The sequence below is a fragment of the Drosophila albomicans genome, chromosome X, assembly GCF_009650485.2.
Source record: "Drosophila albomicans strain 15112-1751.03 chromosome X, ASM965048v2, whole genome shotgun sequence".
Classification (NCBI taxonomy): domain Eukaryota; kingdom Metazoa; phylum Arthropoda; class Insecta; order Diptera; family Drosophilidae; genus Drosophila; species Drosophila albomicans.
This window is the reverse complement of record NC_047627.2, coordinates 26945586-26968927: the sequence shown is the minus strand read 5'-3', so window position 1 is coordinate 26968927 and position 23342 is coordinate 26945586. Positions and strand designations below refer to the sequence as shown.

Sequence of the window (23342 nt, the reverse complement as noted above, 5' to 3'; positions counted from 1 at the left end):
TCCCTAGACCACAACTAGAGAGCATAAGGAGAGTGATAGGTTATAGATAAAGACGACTGCTTAACCCCCTCGGGGTGAGAGGCGACAAATAAACTGAGAACTGGGTCGGAATTAAAAACCAATGAAATGTCATGAGAAAAGCCAATTGGGGAGATGGAGGATTGAGCGATTGTGGGCTGCATTATATAAAAAAGCTATACGCGTGTATTTGTGTGTGTGTGTGGCAGTCGTCACCTCTAACACACACACACACACACACACACTCGCACACCCACTCGAGAATCAAAGAAAGAAACCAAACAGATGAGGGGCAACACTTGAGCGCATTTCCCAAGCGCTTTGCATTCGCAACGCTTTGATCTATGGGCAAAAAAAAGAAGAATAACGAAAAGAAAGGCGGCAAAAACTGAATGAAAGCCAGAGCAAAAAAAAAAAAAAGTCAATGCTAAGCAGACGCATTAGGCGGGGCAAGTGGGAATGAAAGAAAGGTCGATTTACTTAAAGAATTTCGAATGGGAATGGGAGGAGGACAATCGATTGATTGGCGCTGGTCATTGGCCAATCCCAAAAAAGCGAATAGAACACAGAAAAACCACAAAAACCAAAGTGCGAAGCTAAAGAATCAGCCAAACGGAAAGCACGCAAAAAGCAACAACAACAACGAGAGCAACAACCATAATAGAAGATCGTCCGAAGTGGGAGCTGCGGCCATTTTGCTATTTTTATTTAATTTTTTGGCCATTTTGCTTGAAAGATACAAAACAAAAGATACATTCAAACAGCTAGAGAATTTTATTGCGCTTTTGTCGCCCCAAAAATTGCTCCCTGGGGAATTTAGATGCGCGTTCCAATGGATACACTTCGATTTGCTAGATTTGACAATGCCCTCTCTCTTACTCCCTCGCTCTCTTTCTATTGGAGAAGTATTTTCATTTGAATTTAGTAGCGCATCTGCCTTTTGACTAATGATGAACGGGGCACAAAGCGCGACGTAAAGTGTGACCCAACTTTTGGCCCATTTGCAAGAGTTTCTCTCTCTCTCTCTCTCTCGCTGTGCTCTTTTTTGGCTTCAGCCAATTTATTAGAAATAATATATCAAAGTGACTTGCGCCCCATTCTAGAAAGGGAGTCGGAAAGTTTTTCGGCTTTTGTCGTTTTGTTTTTGGCATATTTGTCAGTGTGGCATTACTAATTGGTGATTACGAGCGGAAGTCGACAAAATATTTCACTTCATTTGCTTTTATTTATACACACATTTTGGTAACACACCAACAACAACTCTGTCAATGATCGACGCTGACATGCCCTGGAAAAGTGTTTCGAAATGTTTAAAGCTAACAGTTGAATTTCTTATTTCAAAGTTGAATTTTCAAATTGTTATTTGAATGTTTATTACTTGCTCAGCAAAAGACACAAAAATATATAACTTCACGCCTCTCTCTCTCTCTCTCTCTCTAGGGTATTAAAAGAATATATCTATGAAAGCAAAATAAACATGCTTATAAGAAAGATAAAAACGTAAAACGTTGCGGCGGAAATTCAAGTGGCTAAATTTAAATCTAAAAACAGCGACGAATGAGTTGCCCGAACTCTGGATATTTAGCTGTATCCCATGGATGAATGTATCTCTGTGTGTATCTGTATCTGTATCTGTATCTGTATCTTTTGCTGTTTGCTGGCTTGTTTTGTGGCTGCTTTTCATCAATGGACTTGAGCTGCTGGCGTTCTGCCAATTATTGTTGCAGTTGTCACGTTGGCAACGTCGTCGTCGTCGTTGTTGTCGTTGTCCCAGCTACAGTTTGTCATGTGGCCTGTCAGCTTGAGTTCCTTATACACAGTATTCACTCCACTTCACTCCTCTCCCTCTCCTCTCTTACTTTATCCCCAGCCAATTTGCATGTGTGTACACATTTTCATTCATTGCCAGGCGAAATGCAAATAAAACTTAAGCGCAATGCCAAATACAAATTTCAATTGCAGTTCTCCAATGTGCGAATACTACGAATATGTATCTGCATCTGCTGCTGCATTTGTATCTCTATCTCCTTCTCGCATCTCCTTCTCCTTTTTCATCTGCAGCTGAGTGTGCCTTATTGACATTAGCATCTGCTGAGATACTTTTACATTTGCCGGGTGCAATAACTTGGCTAAGCGCTGTTTCATTATTAATAAACCTGCTCCATACATTAGACGTCGTCTAAAAAATATTTCTCTCTGCAATGCTATTGTTGATTCAAAACTGTCAAATTAATTGCAGCATTTGTGTGCTTTTAATGAAAGTATTTACGTTTTTATACAAGGATAATTAATTATAATTATAATAATTATAACTTTTGCAACAAGCAGAAGGAGACATCTCATTTTTACATACAATGATAACTGTTGTCTTTGTGATTCCTGAAAATTTGGTTTCCATCAAATAAAAATTGTAAAAGTTATTTAAGAAATAGCTTTGGTTGACAATCTGGTATATTTTGTAACTTGTGGTATATTGTACACTTCATGGTATATTTTGAATGACACAATATGCATATACCAAATCTAACATATGGTATATTTTTAGTATTTTTGTTGTATGTTTTGATATATTTTCAAACAATTCTACATTGTATATGTGGTATATTTCCGTATATTTGTATATTTTGAAATAAATACCGTATTGTTTATACGGTATATTTTGGCATATTTGCACTAAACGGTATATTTTGAATTGAACTATATCAACATACAAAATATAGTCTTTGGTATATTTTTAGTATTATTTTTGCTGCGTACTAATTTGGTATATTTCAAAATTAATACCGCACTGTTTATATGGTGTATTTTTCACTCTATGGTACTATATCAATATACCCAACATAAGTTGTATATATTTAGTATTTATGCGGTAGATTAATTTGGTATATTTCAAAATTAATACCGCACTCTTCATATGATATATTTCGATATATTTAAAATGATACTATACAAATATATCAAATATAGTCTATGGTATATTTTTAGTATTTTTGCGGTATATTAATTCGGTATATTTTAGGATTAATACTGCACTGTTTATATGGTATATTTTGGTATACTGCAAATGACACTATACAAATATATCAAATATAGTTTATGGTATATTTTGAATATTTTTGCGGTATATTAATTCGGTATATTTTAGGTTTAATACTGCACTGTTTATATGGTATATTTTGGTATACTGCGAATGACACTATACAAATATATCAAATATAGTCTATGGTATATTTTTAGTATTTTTGCGGTATATTAATTCAGTATATTTTAGGATTAATACTGCACTGCATTGCTCTTATTCACAATATATAGCGACTGTAAATTTCTTACTTGCTCTTTTATCTATTATGTGCATATAATAATTTTCATTTATTTCTCTTTGATGCCGTGTTTCTTAAACGTTGCGAAACTAGGCTAAAGTACTCGGCAAATGAACTCGCTCGCGCTGTGCCTGCATAATGCACTTGTTTTATAGCCCAGTTAAGTATTTTTTTGTTTTTTTTTTTTTGCATGCGCTGCGCTTTGACCTCCAGCGAACCCCGAAAAAAAGAACAGCAAAGAAGAAGAAACTAATATGAACAACAGGCCGGGAGAAAAATAAAAGACAAAGTTGATGCCACACTTATTAGAATGCATTTGCTAATGAAGAAGCGGCAGCGATGGCGACGGCGTCTGCTGCTCTTTTGTCGTGCCATCAAAATTTCAACAGTCAGCGAAGGGAAGCGATGAAGAGAGGCAGGGTGAAGGGGGAGAGGGAGTGGGGCATGCAGCCTAGACAAGTGCAATGGCCGCCTAATTGCGCTGGCAAGTGCCACACCAGAGAGACAGAGAGAGAGGGAGAGGCAGCCGAACATGCCAATCAACACCCATGGCAGCAGCTGAGAGAGGGAGAGCGCGAGAGAGAAGGGCAGAGATGTGGTGTAAAGCACTTTGTTTGTAATAGTTTTCGGTTCTTTTTTTTTTTTTTGTTCAGAGTTGAAAGTTGTTTTATTTGCCATGCAGCTCATTTTATGAGCAACTGCAACATTTCGTTTTTGCTTTTTTTTTTTCTCTCCTCTGTCTTTTTTAATATTTTTGTTGTTGTTAATGGAAGACTAGCGGGGGAGAGTGGGAGGAGGAGGAGGAGGAGTGTTGGCAGAGTCAGAGACAGTGTCTAGAGTCTGTGGGCATTGTTAGTTGGTTGGTGCCGAGGCTGATAATTATAATGGCACTCTTGACGCCTTTATTATGTGTAAAACGTTTTGCAGCCAGCGCCATGCTGATGGAGATGCCAATAAACGAGTCTGCACAAAAAACCGTAAAAAAACCAACAACAAAAAGCGGCACCAGAAGACGAAAACGAAGACTCGATGGAGCCGCGAAGAATTCTGTGTTTACAGAGATTTTTAGCCAACTATATTGGCTTTTGTTTATTGTATTAGATATCATATATATCAGTTTAATAGAGCGGAAGAATCTACAATTCTATAATTTCAAACTTTAGCCAGAAGAATCTACAATTCTTCAATTCTTTCTGCGAAGATTTTACCAAATATCATATATTAAACAGTCTAATAGAAACGTTTAATCCGTAGCGGCAAGAATTTACAATTCTACAATTCCAAACTTTAGTGAGAAGAATTTACAATACTTTAAATCTTTTGCCGAGTTTTTTTTTTCTTCAAATATCTTCTACGAAATATCATATATCGATAAGTTCACTGAAAGACTTTAAACTTTAATCGGAACAATTTACAATTCCACAATTCCAAACATTAGTAAGAAGAATCTACAATTCTACAATTCTCCTGGCTAGATATTTCCTCGAAATATCGTATATTGAACAGTTTAATAGAAATCTTTTAACTATTGCCAGAAGAATCTACAATACTTCAAATTTTCTACTCAATAGAAGAATCTACAATTCTTCTGCCGAGTTGTTTTATATTGAACTTTTATCTATAGCCGGAAAAATCTACAATCTTTAAACTTACTGCTCAATTGAAAACAAAAGAACCTACAACTCTTCTGCTGAGTTTATTTTCCGAACTATCTTTTACGAAATTTCTTATATTGAACAGTTTAATAGAAAACTATTGATGGAAGAATCTAAAATTTTTCAAATTTACTGCTGAATAGAGGAAAAATTTAGAATTCATCTGCCGAGTTGTCTTCCTCGAAATATCTTTTACGATCTTAACGCGAGTCTGCTAAGTGAATCAATACGATTCGACATTACAAAACAGCAATTTTCTTTGTGAAGAAAGTATGTCATAAAAATCGAGAGAAGAATCACTCGAGCGTCGTCTTCGTTTCTTCTCTTCTCTTCTCTTCTCTTCTCTGGAGAGGTGTTAAGTTATCGTAAATGCTGCAACTGCAACCGCTGCTGTTGATGTTTCTCTTGCCTCAGCCTCATTTGACATGCAAATGTGTGGCCATCGGTTTTATCGTTGAGGATTTATCTAGATGGGGGCACAAGCCCACGTTGTTGTTGTTGTTGCTTGTCGCTCATTTGAAATGCAAAACCTTTAACAATCTTCTTCCTACAGCTGATAAGCTGATCAGAGAGCGCATTCTACACATACGCATATGTAGTTTAGTTTTCTTTTAACACCTCTCGAAACTCGGGCTTGAGCTTAGATGGGGCAAAAGGTAGATCCGAGATGAGCTCATGTTGCATGTGTGTGGCGTCTGTTGTTCTCGTTATTTTTTCTAGGCGGTCTTCTGGCAACAACAACCCAACAACAAAATTGATGTTGCAGGCCACTGAAGCGCAACGAGCATTTAACTTTCTTTCTCTGTCTCTCGAATCAATTTCCAGTGACTGGTGAAGCGACAAATGTGTCTGCGATTTGTGTTGTGGGGGCGACAATTCTCTTGTCATTGTCATTGTCATTGTCAGTCGAAAAAGAAAGAAGACTACAAAAAAAAGGTTTTCACGATCGCTTCTCTACTTCATTTTTTTTTTGGTGTGGGTTGCAACCATGTTTTCCTCAACTCTTTCTCCCCTTTAAAGTTCTCTTTTTTTATATGTATGTATATGTTGTGTATCTTTAACAAGCTGTCAGACATTTGATGGGCTTGATGTTGGAGTTTAATTACGAGACGATTGCGAGTCGAGCAATCAAAGCAATCAACTCATCAAAATGACCCTATCGATTTCATGTCTTCACAAGCCCTTCAAAAAATCGAGACTTTGGCAAAACTTCAAAAGAAGAAGAAACAACATTTTTCTTTATGCATGAGTAGAAATCAAGTCATGAGTTTGGCGTTAACGTGTGTGTCTATCGATAACGATTCTAGATTAAAGTATTCCTAACGAGCTGTTTCCGTAATCAATTGAAATCGAAGAAGTTGAAAAAGAAAAGTTCAAAGAAAACTTTAAATGAGTTCACATTTAAAATTCGATATATACTAAAGTAATAATATGATATTTTAGTATTTTATAAGTAATTTGATCAATTAAATATGTCAAAAGATTCCTCTCAACATATGAAGGAAAATAATAGCTTAAGAGGAGCAAAATTTCAAAGTTAAAACTAACTTTTTTATGCATGAGTAGAAAAAGAACCTCATGAGTAAGGCCGTGTGTGTCTATCGATAACTCAAGATTGAAGTATTCGTAATGAGCTGTTTCCGTAATCAATTTAAGAAGTTGAAAATGAAAAGTTCAAAGAAAACTTGAAATGAGCTCACATTTAAAATTTCACATATATTAAACTTAATAGTATTTTATTTCAGCAAATATGTGAGTTCACATTTAAAATTCGATATATACTGAAGTTACATTATGGTATTTAGGTATTTTATAAGTATTTTGATAATCGAAATATGTCAAAAGATTCCTCTCAACAAATGAAGGAAAATACTTGCTTAAGAGGAGCAAAATTTCAAAGTTAAAACAAACTTTTTTATGCATAAGTAGCAAAAGTATCCGCAAATATCTGAGTTCACATTTAAAATTCGATATATACTAACGTAACATTATGATATTTTAGTATTTTATAAGTAATTTGATAAATGATATATATGAACAGATCTCTGGATTATGATAGAAAATACAAGCATAAGCGCAGACTTGCAAAGAAATACAACTTTTTTCACTTAGCGCTACTTAAACAACAATAAGCAGAGGGCAATATGATTAGAGGGGGCGGGGCAGGTGTGGGCGAGGCATGTTTGTGATATATCTCAGACTGCGCTTTGCTTTATTAGCTCCAACTTTTTTTGCTCTCTCTGTCCCCCTCTATCTCGCTCTCTTTCGCTTTTTGTCTGCTTGTGTTTAATGTCACAAATTTTGTTGCTGGGTCCAAGAGATTGTCGTGCTTTGTTGTTGTGGATTTTACGAGCAGCATTGTTGTTGTTGTACGAGCTGTTGTTGTTGTTGTTCAAGATGTTGTTGTTGTGCTAGTTGTTGTTGTTGCTGTTGTTGTTGATAGCAATCAAAGGCACAAAATGCGTGAGACTAGCAAAGAGTCTTTTTTTTGGGGGCTGCGCCTGGACGCTGTCTGTGTCTGTGTGTGTGTTTTCGACTACTCAGAAAAGTCCTTAATGTGTGTGAGTGTGTGTGTGTGTGTCAGTGTGTGTGCAGTTGCTATTAGCATGCGCTATGTTAATGCTTTCATCTTGGCTGCTGACGTATCTAAGTATCTTTGTAGCTACAGCTACTTTGACGTGTGTGTGTGTCCTTCTATGTGTGTGTGTGTGAGTATGTATGTGTGTGTGCTCCTACTGATGTTGTTGTGTGTATCTTGGCCCTCGCACAATTCCTGCAGCATTGTCGACTTATTTCATTTTCAGTTTCATTAAATAACAAATTGCTCTTTTGTCATATGCGAGTGTGTGTAAGCATGTGTGTGTGTGTGTGTGTGAGCTTAACTTTTTATTATATGCCGTGTGTACTTAACTTTGTTTTTCTTTAGCTTCGCAACGCATTTCTTTTCTTTTCCTCTCTTTTCGTTGGCTGTAATGAAAAAAAAAAGGAAAAAGAAGCGAAACGAACTTTACATTTGCCCCTCGCTTTAAGTTTTATGCTCTCAATAAATATTAACATTTCAACTTCAACCCTCGATGATGTTTTTGGCGAAGAAAGCGAAGAAGAAGAAAACTCTCTCTCTCTCTCTCTCTGCCCGTTGTCTTATCACGCTTTTATTGCTTTTGTTGTTGCTGTTGTTATTTTTAGTTAGTAGTCACCATTTTTCATATTTATGAAATGCCTTCAAAGATTTTAATCTCATAGAAGCAGTCAGAGCAGGGTTGCAAAAGACAGAGAGTGGGAGAGGGGAGAGGAAGAGGGAGAGCGATGTGTGTGCTCCCAAAAAATATCTCATAACTGCGGGCGGCCCTTTGTAAGCACCGTTAAATTCCTTCTTTCACATGAGTGTGTGTTGATAAGAAGTCGACTTTTAGACAACCGCAAAAATTTCAATGCTGAATTTTCAGGGAATTAAAATTTCCACACAGTTTCCCCATCAATCAAGTGTATTTAGCTCTTTTTTTTTTTGTTATAAGTTTAATTAATTTACGCTCTAGGTTCACACTGCTTAACTAACCCAAGTTCAAGTGTTGGCAACCCGAAACTCACATGCGATTGAGCTGAAATTTTGTGGAACGCACAATGAAAGCCTTAGCTGAGAGTTGAGCACAAGAAAATGCACTTGAAATGTATTTTAAGCGATTAATAGTCTATGCTTCAGTTGTGTGCAACCCTACAACTTCATACGATTTGTCTGAAATTGCAGATAATGCAATTTAATTGCATAGACAGCAAGTCAAGCCAATGTATAAGCTATCCCATAAAGATGTTATGGCCGAAATAAAGTAATTTAGTTCAGGGAACAACCCCTAGAAATGAAAGAACCTCAACGTAAATGCTCTTTGATCGCTCAAGGTGTTGGACTCATGTTCAAAGTGCACTAAATTATACACACAGAGAGAGAGAAGGAGTGGGAAAGAGAAAGAAAAAGGGAAAGAGAATGATGCTATTCTGGGGCAGTCAATCAACAGAAGAGTCGATATATTGTATGTGCGGCTTTGCCACATGTGTTTGAGGGTTCATCATCATAATATCCGAGGTGTGAACACTTTTTCCTTTCCCCCCTATGTGTGACATGTGCTCAAGAGTCAGATCATTATGAGAAGAGAGAGAGAGAGAGGGAGGGAAGAGAGGCAGCCAAGTCATAAATTTAAAAGCAATAAAACTTTCAAGACAAATAAATGCCACGCAGTAGATGAGGCATTCGCTTATTTATTTATTTATTTTTCTTCCTCACAGAGAGTGAGAATGAGCAATGCACGCAAAATATTTCAAAGAGAGAGAGAGAGAGAGAAGAGAATGCAAGCTTTGCTCAATTCAGATTCTTCATTCTCCGTTCTTCATTCTTCTTCATTCTTCATTCTCCTCATTGCCATGCTTAACGCGTGCGTGCTAAGGCTTGTGGCTTGTACCTCCCCCTTTCCCCCCCTTTCCCCTTCCCTTCGTCACCCCAAACTTGCCACATACCTGCAGTTGCAGTTGCAGTTGCCTCTTGCCTCTTGCCTCTGGTCTGTGCACATTACTAAGGTTGTTTATCTTTCCGCTGTGGCGAGACCTTGAATATGCGCCTGCATATGACAGGGGCGTTAATTTATGTGTTCCCCCTCCCTGACACACAGGGGCAAAGAGTGGAGTGTGGAGAGTGGAGTGTGGAGAGAAAACCAAAGTACAAGATTTGCGCTTGCATTCGCTGGCGTCGACGATGCATTCAGCCAAGTGATTGTTATCTCGAGATATCAATTTAAAGCCCTTGCTCTCCACCCTTCTCCTCTCTGCTCTCCAGACATTCTTATTGTGTCTTCTTCTTTGTATATATATTTGTGCTTTACGATGTCAATTTCATTTCCTATATACTCCGTTTTGTCGCCTTGATTACCTTCAGTTGCTATAGCAATGAAAATCGTTGATTTTACAATGAATATTTTCATGGTTTATAAAGCGATGAATAACGATAGTTAAGAAATGCTGTCAATTTCATTCTTATGCGATGAATATTCTTTTTTATAAAGCGATGAATAGCGATAGTTATGAAATGCTGTCAATTTCATTCTTATGCGATGAATATTCTTTTTTATAAAGCGATGAATAACGATAGTTAAGAAATGCTGTCAATTTTATTCTTATGCGAAATGCTGTCAATTTCATTCTTATGCGATGAATATTCTTTTTTATAAAGCGATGAATAACGATAGTTAAGAAATGCTGTCAATTTCATTCTTATGCGATGAATATTCTTTTTTATAAAGCGATGAATAACGATAGTTCTGCGATATCAGATTAAATATATTTCAGCAACGTTTCATTGCTTTTTTCTCGAAATATCTATTACGATATACATATTACATATTGAATAGTTTAATAGAGCACTTTAAACTACAACCGAAAGAATTTACAACTGCTTAATTCCAAACTTTTACAGATCAGAAAGTTTATCATTTTAATTTCATTGCATATATTTTAAATGACGCTGAATATTCTCTTTTTTTTTCTTATAAATATTTCTTTACCTTTTATAGCAAAGAATATCGGTAAATGTACAACAATTAGTGACGATGAACATCGCCTGTTTTTAGCTTTATTTGCAATTTGTTTGAAGTTTAAGAAATTATGAAATTTGTAGATTTGATGAGTAATCATTGCACTTATACAACAGTTTTTTTTGAATAGTTAAAGTGTAAACTTAACTATCTTAAGTATCGTACCACAAAGTTAAATCATATTCCTCATTCATATTTCTGATGTATTCGGCTTGAAGCAAAAGTTTATGAAGGAACTTTACTCGTATTTGCTTTCTTTTCCTAAAATAGAATACAACGCTTTTTTATTATATTAATTTTCCTGTTATCGGAAAAGTGAAATAACATATTATATAAATATTTTTAAAATATAGTTACAAGTAAATCTAATACTTGGGGATCATCTCTGTTTCTCAGCGACTTCTTTTCTATTACATTATTATATATAATATATTATTATATTAGCTTACTTCTAATAGCTTTGCTTTGTAAATAGAGTGCATAGAATTTCCATCTTTCGTCAGCTTATTAGAAACGCGTGTCTCGTGCTCTTCAAAGTTTTGTGCATAGATCATCGCCTTAGATTTCAACAGGTTCTGCTGCCAATTAGCTGTCGGCTCTCAAAATGAATCAATGCAGCTGCATTCAGCATTCAGCATTCGAAGAGACAGTTCTACACGCCTTCTCTACTTCCCCCCAACCCTCTCTTGATGGAGATGAACTTCTATGACACTTTCGTTGGAAGCAGTTCACAGTTGTTGTGCTTAATTGTTGTTGCTGCTCTGCTGTTGTTGTTTATCTGGCAAACATAAAACAGAAAATGAAAAACCAAATAAACGCTAATTGGAAAAACATATTTTATATGAACTCTCGCGAGGGCGCAGAGCATGAAGAGGGAAGGGGCAGGGGAAGGGGAAGGGGAAGGGAATGCATTGCATCTGGCATGAAGATCGTTCTGTGTGCAGCAGCCCCCAAAAAGTGGATGTGGCAGCAAGCAGCGGCAAGCGGCACGCACTTCCCACTCATAAAAACTGGAAACATTTTTCCGAAAAATGTAGAACTTCCCCCCCGCTCTATCTCTGCCCCCCCCCCCCTCTCTCTGGGCAAGGCAATAACAAGCAGACGTCGAGAAATAAAATCCACACATAAAAATGTTTTGGGTAACCCTTTGCTGTTGTTTCTTGTTGCTTGTGCTGGGTGCGGCCAATGTCTGGGTTAGAGAAGGGGGAGACAGCGGATGGGGGAAGCCTTCTTCTTCTTCTTCGTCTTCTTCTTCTTCTTGTGCTCATGGGGGCCCCCGCTTGTGGCTGTCAAATGAAATGCCGTGTTGCCCATGATGATTATTTCTGACATTTGTGGCAAATGTGCGGCAACAAAATGTGTTCCCCCTTTCCCCTCTCTCTCTTCACCCCTCTCCACTTTATTTATAAACAATCGAAATTGCTGCGCCATTTAATTGTTTTATATTTAAAACAAAACCCCAAAGAAATTCGTTTATAAATCAAATAAAAATCAATTTTAATTGCATTTCCTTGCTGACATTTTTGCAGCAGCCAAGGCAAAGTAAAGAGAGATAGAAGGGGGAGCGTTGAGGGGGCACTTGCAACGTCTTGCGGCATGAAAACTTGTTTCGTTTGCAACCAAACTGGCTTGGCCAAAAACTGCATCAACTGCAAAACCTGCTTTGAACTCGTTTGGTAGCATTTGGCCACCTTTTTTTTTTTTTTTTGTTTTTTCCTGGCTGCCTCTTGTTTTTGTTTTGCACTGTTTTTGGAGGCGGGGGGCGTCAACATGATTTGCACTACAAAACAAAATTTAAGGAGCAGCTCCGCGCCAGCATCCAATAATCCTCTCTTCCCTTGAGTTCATGCCTTTTTTTCGCGCTGCATTTTTTGCGTAGGTTTTTCTACTTCTGAATGTGTGTGAGTGCAGCGAACTGGTAGCCAACAGGCAGAGATTAATGGTGGTGCAACAGCAGCGGAGGCAGCAGCAGGAACTGCTTTCTGCTTAGAAGAGGTAGCCAAGAGTTAGCCAAGTTAAGGCCAAGTCACATGGGGACAACGTTTCGTTTCATTTCGTGTTTGTGGCCACTAAATCTTGGGCCAAAAGACAAGACAATTGACGCGCAGCCTGTGGTAAAGTCAACTAGAAGGCACAGCTTAAGAGCGGAATGAAAAATAGGGAAATAGCAGAGAGAAAGAGAGAGATGTGAAGCGAGTTATAAATAGTGAGAAAAGGCCAGAAAATAGTTAAAATAATGAAAGAAAAAGTAAGATATGACTTAAATTAATATACCAAAAAAATACTGAAATATATCATAATGTAGAGAGAGAGAGAGAGAGAGAGAGAGAGAGAGATGTGAAGCGAATAATAATTAGTGAGAAAAGGCCAGAAAATATTAAAAATAATGAAAGAAAAAGTAAGATATGACTTAAATAAAAATACCAAATTAATATACCAAAAAAATACTGATATATACCATAATGTAAAGTTGACAGTTTTGTAATAAATCGGGTTAAATTTTGACAATAAAGCCAGTGAATTCATAATTTAAATATACTAAACTAATATACCAACAAAATACTGAAAATACCGATATGTGTATTTGGTATATTAAGTGTTTTAAGCATAAAAACCATAAGTATTTGCCATTTAAATACACCAAATTAATATACCGAAAAAAATACTGAAATATACCGCAATGTATGTGCGGTATATTGATGGTATATTTGATATACCAAATGGTTTCAACTTGAAAAGCAAATACAAATACTTCCATAATATAGTCGAGTGATCGTTTAAATATACCAAATTAATATACTGAAAAAATACTGAAATATATCGAAATATATGTCTTGTATATTAGGCGCTTGAAGCAAAAGAAGATAGCACAAGTATTTATCATTTTAATATACCAAAAATTATACCAACTAATACTGAAATATACCAGAATTCATATATGGTATATTGATAGTATGTGTGGTATATTCAGTGGCTTATTTAGTAAATTAGTATACCGAAGTAATACTTAAATATACCTTAATGTATATTTCGTATATTGATAGTATAGTTTGAAACTTTCAAAGAAAACTCAAGTATTTTAATAAATAAAAGTTGTCATGCCAATTGTAATTACTCAGAGCGATGTTGAGTCATCTCGGAAATATTCTGAAAATAAGCAATTTCAACATCGATTAACACTCGCCGAACTTTTGGAGTATTTCACTTATGATTATGGCTGTCAAAATTGCAACTGAAATTCATGTAATTCCTTTTTACACTTGTCATAATTTCATAATTATTTTTCATCTTCTCCTTTTTCATATATATTTTTTGTGTGCGGAAAACCGATGCGAGCAATTATTTGATTACCAGTTGTTTTTTTTGTTTTTTTTTCATTCAGTTTTTGTTTTCTTCCTTATTTATTTTGTTGTTTTTTGGTTGCGTGTTGAAAACATTTTTTGGCAGTTTGAAATTTGTGGTGTTTGTGTTCGGTTGTCGCTTTTAATGAACGTGAAATTATTTTCATTTGTGAGCAAATGTTTCATTAGTCGCGCTGATGATGATGATGGCGATGGCGATGGCGTTGAAGTTGAAGCTGACGATGATGAAGCGACACGCTGAGCGAAAGATACAAATGTATCTGAGGCGGCGAGAGTCTATTGAAAATGGTGTTGGCAAGCTGTTTTTCTGTCGATTGCCAATATATGCAAGCTCATCTCAGCTAAGCTAAGCTATTTGCCCCCTTTCTTCTTCTTCTTCTTAGTTTTGTGGGGGTATTAATTAATGTGCCACGCCTACGACGCCTCTGCTGCTGTGGTTTTGATTAATGGAAAATTAGTTGCAATGTTAGTTCGATACATTCGAGCAGAACAATTGCGAAGCTTTTGCGGTCAGCTAGCTTTCTATCTTTTTGTATCTGTATCTACAGCTTTGTACGAGTATGTGTATCTGTATCTGTGTGTGTGTGTGTGTGTGTGTTTTGTGCAGTTTGCGGTTCATTTGAGGTGTCGCTTCAGCAGCAGCAGCAACTTTGGTAATTCAATTTTTTCTGCCATATCATAAATTTAATTTGAAATGAAAATCCTCAAGATATGCCACATTATCCCAAAAGCGCTTGCTTTTGTATCTGCCAGATACAAACAGACATACACAGCGTGCTCACTCCTCTCTCTCTCCCTCTCTCTCTCTATCTGTACTTTGCTTTTTCGACCACAATAACGGATTACATTTGAAATTGTTTGGCATTGGCTGCCGTTCGTCTGGCCACAAGCGTTGCCCTCTTGGCAGCAGTCTCTCCTCCTCCTCCTCCTCCTCTTCTCCTCTTCTTGCCTTGCCTGTCGATGCCCATCTATACACTCTCGTTCCTTCTTTCATTCTTTTCTTTTTTTTTCAATATTACACGATGACTTTGAATATTTGTACTGTTGTTGTTGCTGTTGCACATCATGGGTGGGATTTTGTGATTAGAGAGATACAAGCGGCAGATACACAGCAACAGCAACAACTACAACTGCTTCACTGACTGACTGACTGACTGACTGCTTCAAATGGCTCGAATGGTCGAAGCCAGAGAGCAAGTGTAACAAATATGTTGAGCATAGGGACTACGAGATGCCAGCTAAGGCTACAAGGCTTTAGCAACAGATACAGATACAGATACAGCTAAAGATACAGATACAGATACAGCTAAAGATACAGATACAGATACAGATACAGTTGGAGAGATACAACTGCAGCTATACAGTTACGGATACACTTATTTTGATTGTTTGCCGACTAGTCTGAAGAATCAAGTCAGGAAGGGGGGCCAACGAAAGGGGAGCAAGAGAAAGATAGAGGGAGGCAGGTGACTGAGGGAGGGGGGTTTCATTTGATGCGCCCATTTGCGGCGGATTTCAGTATTTTGTTGTGTGTGTGTGTGCTGGGATTCGATGAAGGCAGAGAAGGCGACCAAAAAAGATGATGCCAACTTGAGCCGAGTTGAGCTGCAAAAATTAAAATCGATACACGAAATTATTTCACATTGCAGCCAGAAATAAATGTGGTTCCTCCTTCCTCCCCCCCCTGTTCTCGTTGTTGTTGTTGTTATGCCACAACAAAACTGAGAGAACCGAGAAACAGCAGAGCTGACTGACTGACTGACTGTTTAGAACTATGGAATTTTGTGTGCTTTCAAGTTTTTGGCAGCTGCTGTGCAAAACTATTTGCTGCGTTTGCGTTTGCGTTTTGCGTTTGAGTTGGTTTTAGGCTAATGCCTAAAACTGTTTTTGTTAAAATATGTGAACTGCTTTTCTCTGCAATTTGCACAAAAATCAATCTGCAGAAACCCAAAAAAAAAAAAAAAAAATCAACTTGGAAGTTGAGAACGTTAACGAAGAGCGTATGGAAATTGGTCACAAGGTTGAATGTGTATTTGACGACTTTAATTAATGTGCTTCTTCTTTACCCCCATATCATTATTATTCTCTAATCTAGGTCTACGATTGACTAAAAAGCCAAGAACCGAGAGTCAAGGATAACAACGCGGAGAACAACAAAAGTTGTGAGAGATAAAAGTTAAAATATGTGAAGGCGCTATCAAAAAGAGTGTGAAAAAGAGTAAACAACACTGTGTTAGAAAGAGATAAAGAGAGTGAGGCAAACACTGAACGTGTGTGTGTGTGTGTGATAGTGTTTGTATTTGTGTTCGGTGGCAGGTAAATGAATATTTGCATTCAATTAAAAACGCTGTCGGCGGCAGCGATGCCACCCCCAACCCCACGCCCAAGGGCTAGCCACGCCCCCTGCCTGGCACTGGAGCATTGGAGCATCGAGAACTGAGAACTGCGAACTGAATACTGAATACTGAGAACTGATAACGCATAATTTGCAGCACTTGCACAACCTGCAATGCTCCCATGATTAATGGAATGCAAACGCGCAAAACGTGGCCAATAATAATTAATAATAATCATAAAAGCCAGCGGAAATAATAATCGTAGAAGCAACCGTGAGAGCGAAAGAGATAAACGATTAAAAAGCAACAAAAAAAACGAGAGTAAATAAATATTTAATGCGCATGCAAATAAATTAAAAAAGAAGAAGAATTCACATTAAATACATGTAAAAGAGACCGCATTAAGCACATTTCACATAATTCAAGCGTGTGTGTGTAAAAAGTGAAGCAGACTACTTCACTTCGATACCGATAACGATAACGATAGCGATAGCAAAACCAAAATGACTATGAAATCGATGAAGTACTCCGATTGTGATACCATTATGGATGGCTATAATCCGGTGCCGCCTCCATTGCCACGCCGAGTGCCGCCAGTGCGCAACATTTATGCCGAACCCTTTGCCCACGAGCCCAACCATTCCAGCAGGTAAATATATATCTATATTATACATATAGTCAACAAATAACTCAACAACAAATCGATAAACGAGCAACGATTTACATTAACTGACAGCTGTCTGACTGCATCATTATTACTTTTACTATTATCAACTTACGCAGTCTGGCAACGCTGTTCCAGGCTTTTCGTTTTATTGTGATCAACAGACTGGCAACACTTATTTAACAGCTGTTGCCTTTAATCATTATAACTTTTACTATTATCAACTTACACAGTCTGGCAACGCTGTTCCAGGCTTTTCGTTTTATTGTATTCAACAGTCTAGCAGCGCTTATTTAACAGCTGTTGCCTTCAATCATTATTACTTTTACTATTATCAACATGCATAGTCTGGCAACGCTGTTCAATGACACTCTCTTTATTGTGATCAACAGACTGGCAACGCTTATTTAACATCTGTTGCCTTCAATCCTTATAACTTTTACTTTTATCAACTTACATAGTCTGGCAACGCTATCGTAGGCTTTTCGTTTTATTGTGATCAACAGTCTAGCACCGCTTATTTAACAGCTGTTGCCTTCAATAATTATTACTTTTACTATTATCAGCATGCATAGTGTGGCAACGCTGTTCAATGACACTCTCTTTATAGTGATCAATCGTCTGGCAACGCTTATTTAACAGTTGTTGCCTTCAATCATTATAACTTTTACTATTATCAACTTGCATAGTCTGGCAACGCTGTTCTAGGCTTTTCGTTTTATTGTGATCAACAGTCTGGCAACGCTGTTGCGCTTATTTAATAGCTGTTGCCTTCAATAATTATAACTTTTACTATTATCAACTTACATAGTCTGGCAACGCTATTGTAGGCTTTTCGTTTTATTGTGATTAGCAGTCTGGCAACGCCGTTGCACTTATTTGTACATAGCTTTGGCCACATTTCTTTTTGTCTGAATAAGTTGAAAGGCATCAAGTCTTTTTGTCAACCATCTGGCAACTCTGTATCCATGAATTACTGCTAAAGGAAGCAAATATGTAAGCATGTTTAAAATATAGCTGAAGTTGGATTTCTAATGTGTACATTAACTCTAATATGCCGTTAATCTATAAGCAAGCTACAAATCTCGAAGAAATATAAGCAAACAACGATCTGGCAACTCTTTGCATCAATTTTATGCTTATTTTACTACTTGAATTACTGTTAAGATAGCAAAAAAGCATGTTTATAATATATTTACACAATCTGGCAACTCTATCTACTAAGTGTGTTTATAATATTGCTGAAGTTGCATCTCTAACAATCTGGCAACTCTATTTACTAATTCTCTAATGTGCACATTAACTATAGGCAAGCTATAAATAATGCAAAAATTTACTTACATACAATAGCTATGTGTGATATTATATAATTTAACTATACGATTAAGTTAAGGTAGAATATACCTGAAGATCAGCAGTTGAAATTCTCTGCCAACGATCTGGCAACATTATCAACTAATTTATTTAATATGACTACTTATTCTAATTTCTAATCACATATCATCATGATAACATATAACAAGATAAGTTTCTAATAGTTAAAATTAGTATTTTTAAAGTCCGCGTTAACTTTAACATTTAGTTAAAATAAAAATCTAGCTTTACAGATCATTTACAACAGCTGATGATTATATTGAATATTATTTATTTGTCCGTTTATTAGTACCTGCCTATTGTCAACTTTAACGTGTACATGAGAAACTACTTAACTGCAAGAATTTGACTGTTCTTCAAAGATCTGGGCAATAAAATTGTTGTCGAGCTAACTCTTGACTCGTTGTTTTAGTTTTATTTATGTTTCTGTGTGTTTTTTGTTTGTTATACTTTATTTATGTTGTACATAACATACAATGTTAACGATAGCGTGCTAAGAAAAGCTTTAGAGCTCAGGCTGAATGACTGACTGGGAGAGCTAGAAAAAAAAAGAAAAAAAATCGGTTACAACTTGTAAATCCCATTTGAAATTGTATTTTCATTTGGCTTGAAGTGAAGTGTGCTGCGAGTTACAATGTGTCGTCTTAGGAAGAGGAGGAACAACTTGCCACTAGGATTACCTAGAACAAGAACAAGAGCCACCCAAGTGTGGCAAGCAGCACCTCGATTCCCCTTCCTCCCACGCTTCTGATGCTGCTGTTGCTGAGTTGCCAAGTTGCATATTAAAAGAGAAATGTGCCATATAAAGCTCGCGAGTATCTTGTCGAGTGTACAATATGCATTTTGATACGGTAACGAGAAAGCGCACGAACCGAAGAGGGAGACAGAGAGACAGAGAAAGGGGAAGGGGAAGGGGGAGATAAAGTGATGGCTAAAGCATCTGCATAAAGTATAAATGGATGTGAGACGCGAAGTTCGTGTGTCGCATATGGATATTGTGTATATCCTTTTCATAAAACGAGCTTCAACAATGCCAAATAGCCTCGGTCCGCACAAGAAGAGGCGTGGCATGGAGGGGGGGGCGTAGGAGTGCTTGATAGAAGCAGAGCTTCTCTCAGGCTTCAGTTCGCATATCGCATATCAAAAACGAAACAGAGCAAAGAGCTAGAGCGAGAGGGAGGGAATGGACGAGGGCAAGTGGTAACCAACAGCCAACTGGTTATAGGAGCTTATTGTGGTGCTGCAGAGCGAGAGAGAGAGAGACGGGGAGAGAGGGACAGAGAGGGGGAGGGCAAGTTCGTCTCTGTGTGGTAAAAATGCGGCGCAATATGTTTGCCTGTCAGTTTTCATGCATTTCATATCGAAAACCATTCGTACTTTTACTTGAGTGAGTTTTATGAGCAACGAGCCAAACAGCAGCTGAGGCCGAGATGGGCAAAAGGGGGGAAACGGGGTAGAAGTGGAGTGGCAACAATAACAACGACTGAGTGGATACATCTATGATGATGCTCTTGTGTATACATTGTGCACACACACACACACACTAAGATACCCTAGACAGTTTTGGCCCCGTTTGTATGCATAGTTTGTAGGCATGGCAAAGGGAAGAGAGAGTAGAGGGTGGAGAGGGGAGGCAATGCCAAAGTTGCCAACAAACTGGGTTAGAATCTAGCATTTTTTTTTTTTCATTTTGGAAGAGAGAGAGAGAGAGGAAGAAAAATGGAATTTGTTGCTTGTTATATTAAATGCAAACTCCAATTACTTTTTATTGGACTATTTCAATGATATGAAGGAGTTGAGGCAGCTTCCACATCTCCCATCTTCCATCTCTCTCTCTCTTTCTGTATGTGCAACATAAAGCACAATGTGTTGCAGGCTTTGTGGGGCAGCATTAGATTAGGTAAGCAGCCAGCTTAAGTTGTGTATCGATGCGATGCGATGCGATGCGTTTTGGCCAAAGCAATTTGCATTGAGACTCGAGTTTGCATGTTGAGGGGTAAAACGAACAATGACTAAGCATAGATCCAGATTATGCTACAGTAAATATTATGTGTGTGTTTGTGTGTGTGTATTGGTCAAATAACTGTGTGGTTAGTTCAAATTAGCTCAACCTTAGAAATACTTAAAGGCTGTAAACCAATAAATACCCTGTAAAAGTTGAAGCAAAAAGAAATCCATTAATATAGAAAAATTGTATTTTTTTAGTTCTTAAATTTTATTTTCATATTTTATTGTTTTATTTTTATATTTTATTTTCATATTTAGTTTAATTTATATTTTATTCTTTAATTTTTTTATTTTTAAATTTTATTTTGATATTTTATTTGTTAATTTCAATTTTGATTTTTATATTTCTTTGTTTTAGATTTTATTTTTTTTTATTTGTATGTTTTATTTTTTATTTTATATATATATATTTTATTTTCATATTTAGTTTATATTTTAATATTTAATTTTTTTATTTGATATTTTATTTGTTTATTTCACATTTAATTTTTATGTTTAAATTTTTTTTATTTTTATTTTTTATTTTTACATTTAGTTTATTTATTTTATATTTTAATATTTAATTATTTTTTTCATATTTTATTTTGATATTTTATTTGTTTATTTCAATTTTTATTTATGTATTTATTTTTTTATATTTTATTTTCATATTTAGTTTATTTATTTTATATTTTAATATTTAATTTTTTTATTTTAATTTTATTTAGATATTTCATTTGTTTATTTCAATTTTTATTTATATATTAATTTTTTTATATTTTATTTTCATATTAAGTTTATTTATTTTATATTTTAATATTTAATTTTTTTATTTTTAAATTTTATTTTGATATTTTATTTGTTTATTTCACCTTTTATTTTTATATATTGTTTTTATTTGTATGTTTTATTTTTCTATTTTTCTATTTTATTTTTATATTGAAGTTTTTCATTTTCTATTATTTTTTCATTCTTTGGTTTTAACTTTAGTCAATTCTTTATTTTCTTGTGGTACACATTTCTTGTTTTTAAACCCTTGCTTGATTGTTAAACAAATAAGTTAAAGCTGCTTCGTAGCTTCTACTGATCTTATAAGTGTGCCCATATTATATAAATCATAATTAGCATAACAAACGTGACCGTATTTATTTTTAAATATGCTTCAATTTGTTGTATGGTCACACTTTAAATTAACTGCATTTTTTTGTAAGTACAGTAAGTTTATTATTTATAATTTAAACTAAATCGAATTTCGAAACGGATATCGACAATCAAATAGATCTTAAAAGAACACTCATTTAACTTGCAACAAATTAGTTTTTACAGGGTATCTCAAGCGTGCATCTTCAGCGCACTGCATTGAAATGTGCTTAAGCTGATTATCAAAATGTATTTCATGTTCAAATTAATAAGATAATAATCATATATAAGTATGTTTGTATGTTAGTTACAGGCTTAGAATAATATTAAGATTCTGCTGAAAATTTGAAATTAAATTAGCATAAGAAGAAACTTTTGCGACATTCATTTTCAACTTAATAGCCGAGTAACTGTTGTTGTTCTAACATTTTAAACGCCACAAATTGTTTATGAACTTTGCTTTTATTAACAATATTTTCTCTCTACTTCTTGTTCTTTTCTAGGTAAGTTGCGTCTTGACGTTTTTTGTGTGTTTGCAAAAGTCTGGGTAAGATTTACGACGAGTTTAACTCGATTCCCAATTGGTTGCAGGACTTCGGTCTGCTCTTCTTCTTCTTCTTCCCCCCTTTAAATGTTAACAATTTAAGCAAACAATATGAGAAGGCAGCAAGGAAATGAAACTGAATTTAAGAGTCCGTCTTTCATTCATATTTTTTCTCCATTTTTTTTGTTTTGTTTTTGTTGCTGAAAAGTTTGAACGGTGCCAAGTTGCAACTGGCAACTGGCAACTTGCAACTGCCACAGCCAGAAATCTATGTGTGTGTGTGTGTGAAGCAAACATTTAATAATTCAAGTAGCCCAGCGGCGGGGGAGCTGCCCCCCTCCCCTCCCTCCTCGGCTCGGCTTCTTTAGTGCTACAGTGAAACGCCCCTAATGACCTACTTCACTTACACTAACAACAACAACAACAACAACAACGATAGCGAAATGTACATAAGTAATTTCTGGCCGAGGGAGTTGACTGTCCCTTCTCCCTTCTCCCACTCCCCTCCCTCCCACTCCCCTCCTCTGTAGTACAGCAGGTGAACAGCAGCACAAAACTTGTGTGTTTGGCTTCTAGTTTTGATTCCAAGTCTCGCTCTCTCTCTCTCTCTCTCTCTCTTTCGACTTGGAGGTTCCTTTTGCTGCTCTCTACTCTTCTACTTTTTATTTAGGAGGGGTTTTTCTTACAAGAAGTTCCGAGTTCTGTTTGGCATGGCTTTGGCTTCCGGCTTCCTGCTGCTGTTGAAGTGCGGCGCAGCAAAAAAAAAAAAAACAAAAAAAAAACCCGAAACGAAACGCAGGCAAAATAACAAAATAAAAAAAACAAGTATTACTATTGCAAAATATGCGAAATATGCTAGCACTCAAGTGGGTGGGCTGAGGGGAGGTACTCAGGGAGGGGATGTGGCAAACTTGCAACTGGCAACAAAGTTGCTGGTTGTGCAGCAGCGAAATTTGCATGCAACATGAAGGAATGCTCGCTGCCACAGCAAGCACTCTATAGAAAATATATGTATATGCAACAAGAACACTTCACTCCCCCCTTTCTCTCTCTCTCTCTCTCTCTCTCTCTCTTCGTTGCTCCACTTTGGCCACTGACAAATTTTCCGGCGTACGCCTTTTCCTAACCATCCGGACATGTGCATGACCTCTTGACCTAGTCGCACTGCCTTCGGCAAGCCAAAATGCGCAGAAAAGTGACCTGCCCCCTCCCCCCCCTCCCCCCTCTTGAACATGCACGTACATGCACAGTTATGAGGCATGGCCCAATCAATATGACAACCCGGCGCCCAAAAGTAGGCAACACTCGACACTCGAGTTATGAAGCTCAGAAGCAAGCTGAAGTAGCTAAGGCAATATTATGATTGA

The 23342-nt window shown here is 36.5% G+C and overlaps 1 protein-coding gene across 7 annotated transcripts in view; it reads left to right on the top strand.

Annotated features, from left to right (window-relative positions):
• The window catches only part of LOC117566630 (teneurin-a), a 219781-nt gene that overhangs the window by 52840 nt on the left and 143599 nt on the right, over window positions 1-23342 (top strand). For 4 of the 7 annotated variants that reach the window (XM_034246213.2, XM_034246197.2, XM_034246205.2 and 1 more), the window contains exon 3: window positions 16027-16916. The exons of the other annotated variants lie outside the window; for them this stretch is intronic. In XM_034246213.2, the coding sequence (XP_034102104.1) occupies window positions 16771-16916 (146 nt within the window). In that variant the 5' untranslated portion in view covers window positions 16027-16770. The remainder of the gene's footprint in view (window positions 1-16026; window positions 16917-23342) is intronic. 7 annotated transcript variants of the gene reach the window in all.